The sequence below is a fragment of the Monodelphis domestica genome, chromosome 6 (assembly GCF_027887165.1).
Source record: "Monodelphis domestica isolate mMonDom1 chromosome 6, mMonDom1.pri, whole genome shotgun sequence".
Taxonomy (NCBI): Eukaryota; Metazoa; Chordata; class Mammalia; order Didelphimorphia; family Didelphidae; genus Monodelphis; species Monodelphis domestica.
Window position 1 is genome coordinate 22,694,984 of NC_077232.1, and position 16,658 is coordinate 22,711,641.

At 30.4% G+C, this 16,658-nt stretch overlaps 1 protein-coding gene across 1 annotated transcript; it reads right to left on the reverse strand.

Annotated features, from left to right (window-relative positions):
• Window positions 1-7,578: 7,578 nt before the first annotated feature.
• On the reverse strand, window positions 7,579-8,514 carry LOC100023030 (olfactory receptor 1052-like). The gene has a single exon (XM_001374659.2). The coding sequence runs from the start codon at window positions 8,512-8,514 to the stop codon at window positions 7,579-7,581; it is 936 nt and encodes a 311-aa protein (XP_001374696.2).
• Between the last annotated feature and the right edge of the window lie 8,144 nt (window positions 8,515-16,658).

A 16,658-nucleotide genomic window follows, 5' to 3' on the forward strand; every position in this document is an offset into this window, starting at 1 on the left:
GTTATTAACAAAATTTGTTAATCATAAAAGGAAGGGAGATTCTTTATCTCTTTATCATTTCTTCTCTTGTACAATTCTCTCTGTATGTTGAGGTCACTATTTTTTTCAAATTCAACATTTCATCAAAGTAATCACTTGTGTTTGAAGATCAATCACATAGATATATAATGGAACATTTAAGAAAGAGTAAATGTATGACAGAAGCAGAACATGAACTGAAATATAATTTTTTCTGATGTCAAGGCAAGGTCAGAGAAGTAGAGTAGTTATCAAAAATTTACAAATTAGAATATTGAAGGTCAGTGATTAAAATTTCATTCATATATCTCTCTTCCACCCACCTACACTCATATACATGCACACAAGCATATGCTTGTATACACACACACACACACACACATACACAATATATATATAGACCTGAAACTCAGTATTTATGATACCATTTATTGAATTGGTGGCTTTTAATCAACTGTTCTCTTTCCTATCCAATCATTTCTCTTAAGATATGTTAATCGTGAACTTGGAAGCTTGTGTGAATTCTTAAAATGAAGCTAAAAGTGATTACTTGGCAATTTTATAAGCAAACTTCATTTTTTTCCCTACTGAGTCTTTGTTCACACTCTTCTAAGTGTTTTTAATATATTTTTCTTATCTGTACTTGAAACTCTCTCTGTCCTTCCAGACAAAATTTAACATTTTATCTCATTTACCTTCATTATCTTCATCATTATCATTTTTATCAATGACAACAAAACCTTTTATATGATCACTTAAGGGACACAAAAACTTTACTTCCATTATCATGTATAAATTTCACTCACAGACATCCTTTTATTTTAATAGCATTATTCCTTCCAATCTTCTAGATAAGGATATTTAGGTCCAAAGAAGCTTTAAATCAAACACCTAAAAAAGCATCAAAGCTATGTTACAGGGATAGGAATATAATGATTAACCACTGTTATTTTTTGCCACTTTTAAATATATCTTTTCTTTAAGTTCAAAATATGGAAATATTTATTAAAATTTAAATAAATATAATACAATTCCAAGAAACTACCTTCACTTACCAAATAAAGAGTAGAATTTTTAGCTTTTCCAGATTTTCCAGGTAAGTTTCAGTTTCTTACTCATGTATATAAAAAATAATAGTATATCACTTAAAAGTTTATTACTAGTTGACATAATCTAATTTGAAGTGAATTACAGGTAGTGGAAATCAAAAAGTAGTCATAATTTCTGAGAGTTGTAAGAATGGGAGAAAAACATTCACAACCTAACTAAACTATTAACTATAGAGGTAGGAAACAATGCTTTCCTTTAACAACTGTGACACAAGAGACTTGTATATATATTTCTTTTAGTTGGAAGCAGATTCCCTGGGGGTCAGCAAAAGCTTAAACAAACAACCAAAATAAATCAGTAATAATATCATTTGGAGACCATGGGGAACTCACTAAAATCAAGGGCAACACATTTCTATCAATTAAACATTCCCACGTTCAGAGATCATTGTAATTTCAAGAAAGGAATCTTTATGTAACAAAGGGCATTCAAGAATGCAGGAAGAGAGAATCATATTGATCTTTACTTGAGTAAAAATTCTTACTTCAATTTTGAATTTTTGGAATATAAAGAGCAAGATTCACTTCTCAGAGGATTAATGTCCCAATATAAAAAGAAAACCATTGATATATAAAGTCTAGAAATCACCTTGGCTACCCAAAATTTAATATCATTTAGAGGTGTTAAAACAAAGCTATCTCAGGGAGAAATAATAAAAAAGTAATTTTTTTTCAAAATTAATCTTTTGTCAAAACATAATTTTAAATTTTATTTTATCCAAATTTTCCTCTTTCTGGAAAACAATTTAAATAGCATTGACTGGTTACTTTTATATTTTATTCTTTGGTGTAAATCAATATGACATTTGAATTTTTCTTCATAAAGTTAGAAATTTAGCATTTATGCCCATCAATTGGCTGAACAAATTGTCATATCTGATGATGGAATACTAATATACTATAAGAATATTAAAGATACCAATAATCATATGAAAAAATGTTCTAAATCATCCTCAATTAGAGAGATGCAAATTAAAAAAAAAATCTGAAGCACTCTTGCATGCCTATCAGATTGTCCAATATGACAGTAAAGGAAAATAATAAATGTCGGAGGGCATGTGGCAAAATTGATACACTAACATCATTGTCAGAGATGTGATATAATTCAACCACTATGGAGGCAATTTGGAATTATGCCCAATGGACTATAGAATTATTCATTCCAAGTGATCCTGTAATATCGCACCTGGATCTGTATACCAAAGAAATCATAAAAAAAAGAGTCAGGACATACTTGTACAAAACATATTAATAGAAGCTTCTTTTTTTGTAGTGGAAAAGAACTGGCAATGGAGAGAATGTCCATAAATTGAAGAATGAAGAAAGTTGTGGCATATGTATACATTGGTGATGGAAAACTAGGCAGGATAATTTCAGAAAAAGTTGAGAAAACTTACATGAACTGATACAGACTGAAAGAAGCAGAATAAAGAAAACACTGTATACAGTAACAGCAATGTTGTGTGATCATCAGCTGTGAAAGACTTTGCTACTCTCAGCAATACAATTATCTAGGAGAATTCTGAAGGACAGGATAAACAACACCATCCACATCCAAAGGAAAAAAAAAACAAACTTTTTTTTCTCTATAGACACTTTAGATCTCATAAGTTCAGAAAATGTACATTGGAAATTGTTAAATTTCATCTGATTGGGGAATCAAATATTACAAACAAGAAATCTAATGGCTTCTGGTATGCAGGGGAATGAGAGGAAAAAGTAAAATGAAGTAAATATGTCAATATAACTCTCAATCATGCCTGTGGGCATCTAAAGTAGCTCAGTAGATTAAGAGCCAGGCCTTGAGATCAGAGGTCATAGATTCAAATTTGACCTCAGGCACTTCTTAGCTATATGACCACTGGAAAGTCATTTAACCCTCATTGCCTAATCCTTACCATTCTTCTGCCCTGGAATTAATATACAACATTGATTCCAAGATGGAAGGTAAGGGTTTAAAAGATGTCTGCATAATATATTTTTTTTAAATTATAATGAAAATAACCTGCACTTAAAATTTTCTAAATTTTAATTGAATTATTTGATTCTTACATAACAAAAATATCAACATGATCATCGTCAAACCCATGAAGGGGGAAGATTATAGCTAATAGCATATAGAACTTTGTTTTAACTATTTTTTGAAAGGACAAATATGTGCTTTAATTTAAAAAAATGGAATTTAGGATATATAAATGAGCTAAGGGTGAGAGTGGGAATTGTTTCTCCTATTGCAAACCCTAATATATTGTATATCAAAAAATTCAGACCCAAAGGGTTTGAATGATTAGTCAAAGACCTCAAAGGAAACAAGTAGCAAATTCACTCTAAGGTTTCTTTTTTTTTAATTTTAAAATCTAGTAATATTTTTTCAAACAGTAAAGGTATTCTGAATATTAATACTTCAATTCTAGGTGCACTGAAATAATTAAGAGAGTCATTGTTTTGCATGTAGAGAAGATTCACTGAAGTTAATTAGGTGGAATAAAAGCTTGAGATAGCAGAAGAGAGTAAGAATTTCAGAACTAGATGATACCATAGAAGTAGAACTGCCATGCAGTTTAGTGGTGAAATAGATGGAGTACTGGACTTTGCGTTATGAAGAACTGGATTTAAATCTGATTTTGGTTTCTCACTCTTGGCAAGTCATGTAAGCTCTATCTCCTTCAATTTTCTATTCTATAAAATGAGTATATGAATAACATCTGTATCACAGAGTTTCTGAGGGTTACATGTGATACTATTTTACAAATTTGATTTACAATTTTACAGATACGATTATGCTATTCAAAATAATACTCATCATTATTGTTATAATTTTTAATTTTCTTAGAATACATGCAAAGATTTTCAATTTTTTCATTAATTCTTTTACCATTCAAGATTGTTCAACAGAATTGCAAGGAATCTTAGACTCCAGAAGAATGACTCCAGGAGAAGTATAAAATTTGGAACATATACTAAGTGAAGAGAATAAACTGAAAATACAGTTGATCAAAATTATATGGGGAACCTATCAATCCATTATTGCAATGATTCTCCAATTTGATATAGCATTTCTCATTTAAAAGAAAGATATTGTCCTACTATTTATATATTTTGAGAAAATACACAAATAACTTCCATTTATATTGTAATGCATTCAAATTAATATTATAGTTTCATAATAATAAATGTAAAATTAATTGACACAATATTTGTTTAATTTCTTTCATTATAAGTAATTTATAATTTTACCATTATTAGCATAAATAATAATCACAATATTATTAGTAATTCTATTTTTAATATTAGTTATATATATATTTTTTATTTTCTTAATTTCACCAGTAATTATATTCTATCTGGAATTCTTTTTCAATTACTTTCTCTCTCTCTCTCTCTCTCTCTCTCTCTCTCTCTCTCACACACACACACACACACACACACACACACACACACACACACACACACACACAAACACACAGAGTATGTTTCAGTAAAATGGTAATGCCATTAAACTCTGTTGTACATGAACATCATTTAACAAATTTCATGATGTCAGGTTTGTGCTGTTAACGACTTTGTTAGTGTAAGTTTATCATGTTAATCTTACTTTTGTTGGTTCTAATTTCTATACTGTTATTAAAATAAATATATTGTTGGCAAAAAATGTGGACTTTTTTTACCCAATTTTTGAAACAGATATTCTGATCTTTAATGTCAGCCATCTGGTCAATAGTTAATGCTGCCTCTCTTAATTTAGGAGAAAAATTAGGATATCCTTTTCATTTTTTCATGAAATCTTATTACAGGGAAACTAATGCTCAGAATACAGTTTAATTTGTTTGGCAAAAAATGTGGATCAATATCTAAGAAACCCAGTGTACAATGAATGAGTCTAATGTGTGAACTTCTTAGTACTTTGCAAAGCATGCTGTCAGCTCAAACAATATTTTTCTACAAATGTATTCTTGGAAGAAAAATTAGCTTTTCCAAAATAAATTTCTAAAAATCCATATTGTTTATGTTTGTAAATATGTAAATTATATTTGTATGTTAATATAAACATTAGCTTTTGAGTTCCCTATGGATTTGTTTTACTTAAATATTTTTCCCTTGATTCTGTGGCTTTTATTTTTTAATGTAATAATACTGTGTATTATGCTTATTCTCTTTCCTTCTCTTTTCAGCTTAGTATATTTCCCTTATTTTCTTTATATTTCCAATAGTCATCATTTCTAATAGCATAATTCAATATATTACATTCAAGCATCACAATCTATTCAGCCATTCTCCCATTTATTGCATTTATGTTATTTCCAGGTATTTCATAATAATAAAAGCTTTCATAAATGTTTTCATACATACACAGCTTTTTACCTTTACAATAATGCCTTTAGTGTCTGACCCTAGCAATGGGATCTTTAGTTCTATGAGTATGAATACCTTTGTAGCTCTTGTTGTTTATTTCCATCGTTTTCTTAAAAAAAATCACTGCCATTTTAGTAATGTAATATTAAAACTATTTCTCCATATTCCTATCAGCATTTAATATGATCATTTAGACCATCTTGTTCTAAGTTAATATATATTACTGGGACCATGTATTTTCTAAAGTGGTCCTTAAGTAGCAGACATAATCTGCAGCCAGGAGCATACTCTCCAAAACACATCTTACCAGTTTGATCATAGCCAGTGGAACTGGTTATGTTCTAGCACAACTGACCCACAGGGATGCAGGGTTACCTCCATAGTCCAATTTTTTAAAGACTTTTGTATAATATTTATGATCTCTAACCACTGTTATACCACAAGAAAATGTATTTATATTGGGGATGTTGTTTGCCAATTTTTCTGAATCTATATATTGACTTTTAACTGATGTTAAAATCATTCTCTGTTGCTGGTGTGGGAGAGGAAGGGTAACAGCTCCAGCTTCAGACATTTGATCACTGTTGTTTTCAGAGATAATTCTGGGACTCTGACAATTTCCCATTTTTCAATATGGTGTGATGTGGAGAGACCTGTGGTCACTCCTTTCCTGGTCAGTGCTCTAGTAATTAGTCAGAAAAAAATATCTGATTCTTGGGATAGCAATAACTAGAGCTCCTCAGATCCCTTGCTCACTTGGAACCCTAAGCAATATTTCTCATCAGAACTACTGCTACTTTGGTACCAGAAGTGACATTGCTTCTCAAAGCCCCTACTGTCTTGTTACAAAATGTGCTCCTCTCAACCCCTGAACGGAGATCTGGAAGTTGATACAGGCAAAGAAGATGTCATACACAATTTCTGCCCACTGCTGTGCCTAGTGTCACAACAAAGGTTCCCCTGAAATCTCTTCTGACAATATGCCACTTGTCCTTAACATCTCTGACTTGAGATGTTCCAAAGTTTCTATTGATACTCTTGAAGCCATCCAGTCCTACTACTGGTGTTTCAAACAATTTGTTCCTGGGTCAGTCTAGTGCCACGTCACAGCTTTTCTTTTTTTTTTATAGCCTTATAATTTCTCTTTAACAAGAAAACTTTCTTACCCTGAACTTTTGTTGGATATGACGCTCTAGAATATGGTTTGAGTCACTCAAAAAATCATTTGGAGGGAAATGTTGGGAGAGCTCAGGTGACTGCTTCCTCTTCTCTGTCAACTTAACTCTGATTCTAGAAGTCTAACTAAGATCTTTCACTTTTGTTTTCCTACTCTAATGAATGCATCATCTCTTGCCAAAGGGACAACACTTTTTATTTTCTTCAGAGATGGTTACCATATAAAACTAAAATTGGAATATTCCACTCACAATAATTTTGTTCCTTTCCTTCTCAACAAATGTCCTTAATGCTTAGAACCATCATAAAATAGAATGAATTTGCTGAAGTAATAGCGAGACAATGAGACAACTTTAACTTGATATTAGACAATTTATTGAGTTGTACTATGCAGATAGCATACAGTTATTCTTAAGAATGGAGGCTCTGTAGGATTTTTCCAACTTTGAGATACTAGGACATTACTTTTTAATAGTACAATTGGTAAATAGATATTTTAATATTTTAGTGCATTTGCTTCTTTGTTTATCAAAACCATATATAATTAATGAGTAGAAGGCCAGAGTATAAAAATTAATTGAGACAGAATGAATAAAATTTCAGTTCCAAGTATCTAGAATTCTGTGTGGGGAAAAAATGAATTAGACAATATAACATCTGTGTTCCCTCTACTACTATAGGACAACCCAGCTAGATCAGCTATTCTTCTATGTTCCATTTGCCTCTCTGAAATTTATAATTGCAGTAACATTTTTTGTTGTTGTTGTTGTTGAACTCTGAGAATGTCCCAGAAGGATTTTTTTGAATCTATTTTCTAATATTTCAACCAGTGCTAATATCTCATTGCTTGCCATTATGTTCTTGTACTTTTCCAATGACTTTTGTGCTATTTTTTGGACCAAAGGCATCCCTATGATAACATTTAACAAAAAGATGGTTTCAATTCTCTTGCCCTTTTCACAGCATCCTTGACCTCTTTGTTCCTTAGACTATAGATCAAAGGGTTCAACATTGGTATCACCAAGGTATAAAACACAGAAACAACTTTTTCTTGTTCCATGGAATACTGGGAACTTGGCTGAATGTAACTAAAGCTTATAGAGCCATAGAACAAGGTGACAGCTATCATGTGAGAAGCACAGGTGGAAAAGGCTTTACGTTTTCCAGCTGCTGAGCGAATCCTGAGGATGGCAACAACAATGAAGACATAAGAAATGATCACAGTCAAGAAAGTGATTATGGCAATTACTCCTGAGAATATTAGGAGCAACAACTCATTTCTGGAAGTGTCAGAGCAGGAGAGTTTTAACATTGCAGGCACATCACAGAAGAAATGGCTAATGATGTTTGGCCCACAAAAAGATAATTTGACTAGGCCAATTGAGTGAGTCAGTGAATTAATCATTCCCCCTATACATGACCCAAAGACCAGCATTATACATACTCTTTTGGTCATGACCACCATGTAAAGCAGTGGATTTGCAATTGCCACATAGCGGTCATACGCCATCACTGCTAGGAAAAATCCCTCGGTGGTAACGAAGACGCCAAATAAAAATCCTTGTAATATACAAGCACTGAATGATATGGTTGCCTGTTTAAAGAAATTCATGAGCATTTTTGGTCCAGAGACAGAACAGTAGCAAGCATCAACAAATGAGAGGCAGCTGAGGAAAAAGTACATGGGTGTATGAAGTTTAGGGGTGATTTGAATTAATATAAACATGCCAAGATTTCCCACCAAAGAAATTATATATATCAACAAGAAAAGAATAAAAAGAAATACTTTTAATTCTTCACGATCTGTCAGCCCTAAAAGAAGGAACTCTGTCACCACTGTGGAATTTTTGATGGCCATTCAAAGAGGTTTTTTTCATGTCAAAAACTGTGAGAGAGAAAAAATTAAAATTAATTCAGAAAAAAATAGAAGCAAAGACATGAACATTAACTATGAATGCCCAAGACAGCACTAGTTCAATAAAAAAATTTTGTACTACGAAATTGCATAGGCTTGAGGCCAACAAGGAATCTGTTCATACATCAAGGGTGTAGAGCAGAAAGAAATCTCAGAAAGTATTTGTTTTCCTTTTAATTAACAACTGAGGTACAATGAGGTAAAGTAACTTTAATAAGCACCAAAAATAATCTTTTAGAAAATCAATTTATTCTTATTTTAGAACTGGTTATCTTTTCATTGTATTATAATCTCTATGCTCCATCTCAGGTTAGAGGCTTTGTAGTTCTACCTGATCCTATTAGAGATGATAAAATTGAGGACCAAATAAGAAGAGAACTGAGGTTATAAGACCTATAATATTGCTCCCTGCTTTATCCTTTATTGATTTGAATTCCTGAAATGAACACACGGTCTAAACTGGTGATGGAAAATTCATACCTAGATTTCTTTCTGCTATACCATGCTCTCTCTGAGAAGAGAAGCTTTTAAATAGAATGAGAATATTCCATTCTATTGACATTTTTTACCTAATGACAAAATTTTAGATCTGGAATTATTCTATGTAAACCATCCTCATTTTATAGAGAAATGACTTATTCAAGGTAACACAAGAACTATGTATGAATGCATGAGTTTGATCCTAGGACTTATTAGTAAGTTAATTTTGTTTCTTTCAAGGAACAATTTCCTAATGGAACTATGTAGTAGTGTAATGGGCTATATCTATAAATAGTGCTTCTCCTTTCTGTTGGATTTTTTAAAAACCCTTACCTTCTATTTTGGAATCAATACTGTTTATTGGTTCCAATGCAGAAAAGTGTCAAGGTCTAGGCAATGGGTTTAAGTAACTTGCCCAGGATCACACAGCTGGGAAGTATCTGAGGCCAGATTTAAACCTAGGACTTTCCATCTCTAGGACTGGCTCTCAATCCACTGAGCTACCCAGCTATCCCCTATGTTGGAATTTTAAAGAAAATGTTAGATGACTATTTCACAGAAATTTTTGAGAAAAGAAACCAGCTCAGCAGAGGGTTAAACTAGTTAGCTTTTGAGGTACATTTAAGCTCTAAAGCCTGAGGAAAAATATTGTAAACCTTAAATGTGTATATAATTTATGTATAAACAAATATATGCATTAATTGTTAAAATCTTTATAAGCATTAATCCTATTTCCCCCTCTAAAAATCCTGAAAGATGAATTCCATTATTATGCAAATTTTACTGGTAAGAAAATTAGGACAGAATGAATTTAAATGACAGTGTTACACAACTAAAAACTGTCAGCCTAAATTGGACTACAGATCTCTATGACTTGAGATCTCTATTCCAGTGTCTTTCTTCAAATGGATTTGAAAACAGAACATTGCAACTCAGAGGTACCTTAAAATACTGACTATCAGAGTTGGAAATAAAGGTCTTAAAATTTAGTAACAGAAAGTCTAAATTCTTTAAATATTTAGATATCTTATAGTGCAGTATTGCCATTTTAAAAATGAATAAAGTGATTTCCAGGAAGAGAAAGTTACGTACTCTAGATCTTAGTAGAAGAACTGAGACTAGACTTCATTTTCAGAGTAATTACTGCATATGTATTCAGTAGCAGAAATGAGACTGAATTAAATATAGCAGCTGTACTCAGTGCCAAAAGTATGACTGGAATTCAAGCCCCATTGCTCTATATCCTATGATCTTTTCCCTGCACTATGATGCTTCCATAGTATTAATTCAAAACTTAACTAGAAAAATAATAAAATAATACTATAAAGCAAATTCTGAGACTGCTATATCTCTATGTAAAATTTCCTCATCATCTACTACATGTGTAGTAATTACTCTGAAAATGAGGTTTCTCATCTATATAATCAATGCACTCTGTGCTTCCTTTCAAGTTTTATAGATATTGTCCATTGAACTTTATTACCTTGGTACAAATAACTACATTTTTTTATTAAATAGAAGGTATTCAGTGAATTCTTTTTCTCCTGGAGGATGCTTCTCCTTTGTATCAACAGAAAGAAATCTAGATAAGCAATAAATAAGGTGTCAAAAGACTGAGGAAGATACTTAACCTTCATAGATCTCTCTGATAATGCAAATGATAAGTAGACTTCTTCTCTTAAAGAGGAGTCTCACACAAAAGGGCCAGCCACTACCATTTTTAACAACTCATTCCAAGGTCACTTGGTTCCAGGTGTTAGGAAGTTGTTTTATTTTTCCTTAGCTCTTTCTAATTCTTCCTAGCTAAAACACAAATTTCAAACCAAAAATGCTCAAGATTTCTTTCACAGAAAAATACATAAGGCATGTAATATATAAAGTATTTTCTATCCTCTACATTGCTAATTATCTAAATATAGAAGAAATGATACAGTGTATTGACAACCTTAGTTGAGTTCTTCAAGATACACATATGCTGATAAGTGTCATTACTAAAACATAGTTCTCCTAATGTATCACAAACTACAAATATGTTTATATCAAGGAGGATTACCATAAAACTGGCATCTTATTTATATCAGACAATATGATTCTATTCATGCATTAATGTATTAGGATATGATTTGAGGATATATGGTTTTGAGCTGATATATTCTGCTGACATATTGACTTTGCCATTCATTATTTTTCCTATTATTCATATATTTTCTTTTTCATGAGCCTCTTCTCTATGGCTATATTTGCTCCATCTTTTCCTTGTGAAGAAGTTTTCATTTTTATCTACAGAATTTTTCAATTTCATCAATTGGATTCATTTAATTTAGAATAAAAATAAAAGTATTAGATTAGTAAGATATTTTCTGATCCTGTCTGAATTCTTAACTTATCCGTGAATTCTCTAATGTAATATCATTTGAAAAGTTGAAATTAGGTTATCTTTGAAATAATAAATTGTTAGGATTATAATTCAGCTTATGATCATGACCTTTGGAGTACCCCATTAGAAAATTCGTTTGAAATTTACATTTAAGAGGTAGTGATTATTTTTAGGATTTGACCATCCAATGAATTCTGTATCTTCAGAATTGTTTTCCTAGCCCTTATGTCTCTCTCTGTATGTCTATTTCATGAGAATATCTGAAAAGATTTTATCAAATATAAAACGAGAGAGTTGGAAAATCCGTCACCTCCTTCTCTTATGCAATATATTATAGCCATTTAGATTACTATCTTTTCAAATTCAATATTTCACTAAAGAGTTTACATATATATATATATATATATGATTAAGGCAATATTGAAGACACAACAAGTGCATACAGAAGCAATACTTTAATCTGTTCTTAATGTCAATGCAAGACTACCCAAGCAGGTGGAGTGATTAAGTCTAAAATGAGGATACTGAGAGTTGAAAATGTTTTACATTTACATGTTATGTAGATATTTTAAACTACTAAAATCTAATATTTCTGATGCCCATTTCTTGGGCTGTTGCCTTCAAATGAAATATTTTCTTTTGTAGATATATCAGCCCCAAACTTATGAGCTTGTTAGATTCTCATGATAAAGCCAAAAAGAATTTGGTTAATCCTTTTATTAATAAAAGGGATTTTGTTAAAAAATTTATGAAAGAAACTTAATTTTTTCCATCTGAATCTTTGTTCACACTATTATTGTTGTTTTTAATTTTTCCATCTCAACTTGAAATCCTACCTTCATTTAAAGGCACAACTGAACACCTGAACTAGTCTGCTTTCATTCTCACATACACCATCAATGACAATGAAAACAAAACTTTTATATAACCCATTCAGGTAAATGAAAACTGCACATACATTATCATATATGTTTCTCACTTATAGGTATCCTGTGATTTACTAATATAATATGATTTAGTATAATATATATTCTAATTATAATATAATATAATTATAATGTGATTTAGTAATATAATCATATTTATCTAAATTTTCTAGATAAAAAAATTGAGGCCCAAAGAGGCTTCATGTTAAATAAGTATGTCAAAAGCATTTTACAATGGCAGTACTTTAAAGATTATGTTCCAACTTTTACCTCTATGTTAAAACACTTTATCCATTAAATTCAAAATATGGGCATATTCATTAAAATTAAAAGAAATAAAAAGACATTTCAATGAATGCATGTGACTTACAAAATAAAGAGATTGAGATTTCAACTTCATCAAAATACCCAGCTAATTTTCAATTTCTTAATCATGTATACCCAAAATTATAGCATATCATAATTTTACTGGGCTTCAGATTATAAAATGAAGAAAAATCCAAGAAAAGGAACCAAAATGCCTTAATATTTTCAGATATTTGTAAGAATGAAAAATAATTATAATATTATTAAATTGTTAGATGGTGGAATAAAAGACAATTCTTTCCTTTAATATTTCTGACACCAGAGATTTGTTTATATATTTCTTGTACTCAGAGACACATTCTCAGGAGATCAACCAAAGCTAAAGTAAACAACAAAACTGCATTATTAAGTGTATCATTTCAAGACCTCGGGGAATTCAACAAAATCACAGGTAGCACATTATCAGTTAAGTGCTTCCATTTCCAAAGGCAGTTTGTAATTTCAAGAAAGGATTGTATAGGTAACAGAGGAGATTGGAGAGACCAAGAAGAAACATCCCTTGATGAACTTGAGTGAACATAAAAAAAAAATCTAATTTTGAGTGGTTTATGTAATCAAGCAGTATAATAAATAAGGAAATTTCTTCAAGGCATTGGTAAATCACTTTAGAAGAAAAAACTCTGATATTGTAATTCTAGAAAGTTCCTTGGCTATTGACAATTGTTTATCTTCTGGAAGTTATGCAACAATGCAATCCAGGGAGGAAAAATAAATATGGAGTATAGTATTTAAATATTTTTTAGAGTCAAACCAATGTAACCAAGATTAGAAGGAAAACAACAAACAGGAAAATATAGCTAGTATATCTGACAAAGGTTTATTTCTCAAATATAGAGAGAACTGAGTCAAATTTATAAGAAGACAAAGGATTCCCCAATCAAAAAGTTTTCAAAATATAATAAGAAGTAATTCTCAGATGAAGAAATTAAAAATATCTTTAGTCATATGAACAGTACTCCAAATCTCTATTAATTTGAGAAATAAAAATTAAAACATCTCAGGTATCACACATAGATAATATGACAACTAATATGATAATAAAAGTATCGAAGGAATGTGAAAAAAAAAAACAGGAGGCTAATACACTATTGGCAGAGCTATGAACTGATATAACCATTCTGGAGAGCAATTTGAACCATGCCCCAAGCACCATAAAACTGTGCTTATATTTTGACCTAGCAATATCACTACTAGGTTTATGTCCCAGTAATATTTAAGATAGGGGTAAAAGACCTATTCTTATAAAAATATTTGTATAGCTCTCTTTAATGATGACAAAGAATGTGAAACAGAATGGATGTCCTTCAAATTGGGGAAGGACTAAAAAAATTGTGCCATAGAAATGTAATGGAATTCTATTTCATCATAAGAAATTATTAGATGAGCACAAAAATACTTGGAAAGACATGAAGTGATGCAAAGTGAAGTGAGCAGAAAAAGGAGACCATTGCACAGAGTAAGAGCAACATTGTGTGATGATCAACCGTAAGTGGAATTCCCTTTACCAAGGATGTAGGGATTCAAGACAACTTGAAAAAATTCATGATGAAAAAGGCTATTCATTACCATAGATTGAGTCATAAATTCAGATAAAAGATTCCATTTTCATTTTATTTTTTATGAATGTCTTTTTTACATGATAATGGAACTATGTATTTTATGAAAAGGCATGTCAAACATTTCTTGCCACCTCAGGGACAGAGGAGAAGTGGGAGGGATGTAGACAATATAGGTAACAAAATGTCAGAAGATGAATGATAAAAATTATTTTTATCTGTAATTGGAAAAATAATAAAAACAAGAAATATCCCATTAAAAAGAAAAAAAAATATTGTCTTTCTCCCAACTTTATCATCCAAGAAAAAATATTATTTTCTATATTTCTAATGATCCCTTATTTGCCAGAAGTTTTTCCCCTCAAAGTTCTTCTTTCTTCAGTATTCCATAACAATTTTTTATCTTGTTAATCACCCTTTATTTTTTTGAAATCATTAATCCATTTTTAATCTTTTCTTGATAGATTATATGAGATGCTGTTCTATAAGTAGGTTCCTCCAAATTGATTTCTGATTTCCCAGCAAATTTTATAAATGGTGAGTTTTTATTTCAAAAGCTTGGACCTTTTGGTTTAACAAAAAATAGTTTATTTATTATGATTGTTTATACTAACATTTAGTGTTTACCTAATTATTCAACTTTATTTTTATCCAGAACCAAATTATTTTGATGATTACTACTTTGTAATATAATAAAAATATGTTAAGCTAAACCACATTCCTAAAATTTTCTTCATTAATTATATTTTAGGTAGTTTTGATCTTCTATTCTTCCAGCTGAATTTTGTGATTATTTTTTTTGTAGCTGTGAAAAATAATTCTTCATTTATTTGATTGGTATATGACTAAATAAATAATGTAAGGTAGTATTATCATTTTTATTACATTTGTTCCATCTATTATTATATTTGTTCTATCAAAATATTATTTCCCTGTTTCAACATGTTGTTGAGTGAAAAGGATTTTGTGATTGTGTTTATATGAGTTTATGGGTTTGTCTTGGCAATTAAACTCCTAAGTATTTTATATTGTAGGCAATTATTTTAGTTGTTATTTCTCTTTATTTTTCTTGCTTTTATGCAAAATGTAGAAATATTTATGAATTTTATGGATTCATTTTATATTCTGCAACTATGTTGAACTTGTTAATTTTTAGATAATTCTTTATGGTTCTTTAAGTATAACATCATATCATTCTCAAAGAATATGATACTTTTCTCCCCTCATTTCCTGTTATTATTAATTTGATTCATTTTTCTTATTATTGCTATAATTTTGTTTATAATATAATACTGAAAAATAGTGGTAATATTGGGCATCCTTGTTTAATCCCTGATCTTATTAGGAAAGCTTCAAATTCAGACTTATTAGAAATATTGTTTTCTCTTGGTTTCAGACTACTTATAATTTTAAATAAATGCTTCATTTATGTAGAATCTTATTTATGTTTATTTTGGTATGATTATCTTAAGTCATGTATTTGAATGTCAAAGTATCTTTTATCTTTTCACCTAGAATGTTTGAAAGTTCTCTATTTCATTCAATATTATTTTTCCCTTAAAGAATTATACTTTTTGTTGGGTAGGTAATTCTTTTTTTGGGGGAGGGGGCACTGGGTAGGTAATACTTGTTTAAAAATCCTAGTTTTTTGCCATTCAGAATATCTTATTTAAAAACCTCTTTTCTTTTAACATAATAGTTGTTAAATTTCACATGGTTCTACGAATGTTTACATGGTTTGTTTCTGACTGTTTGAAATAATTCTCTTTAACCTATGAATTCTAGAATTTGGCTATACTATTCTAGGAATCTTCACTTTCATCTAATGAAAAACAGACTCTTTCCATTTCTATTTTACCATATGGTTCTAGGATATTGCAAGATTTTTCAATAATAATTTCTTCATATATGATGTCTAAATTATTCTTTTTATCGTGGCTTTCAGGTAGTCCAACAATTCTTAAATTATTTCTCTTTGTTCTATTTTCCATGCCATTTCTTATTCAGATGAGGGCCATTCTTTAAGTTCCTTAAATGTTACTTAATTTTTTTGATGTCTTGTTCAGTCATTAGCTTTCAGATGCAAAATTCTAGTTTTTTAGATATGTCACTCTTTATTAAGCTTTTTGACTCTTTTTCCATTTGGTTAATTCTCCTTTTTAAAAAGTCACATCATCATTTCATTTTTGTTCCTCTTTTTCCATTTGATTAATTTTGTTTCTCATGGAGTTATTTTTCAGGAAATTTTTGTGAATCCTAATGAGCTATTTATTTGTTTTTCATACTACCCCCTTAGCTTGGCTCTCTTTGCTTTTCCCAAGTGTCCACTTCCATTGTAAGTTGATTCTTAAAACATTTTCTTAATTTCTTCTGCAATTTTTT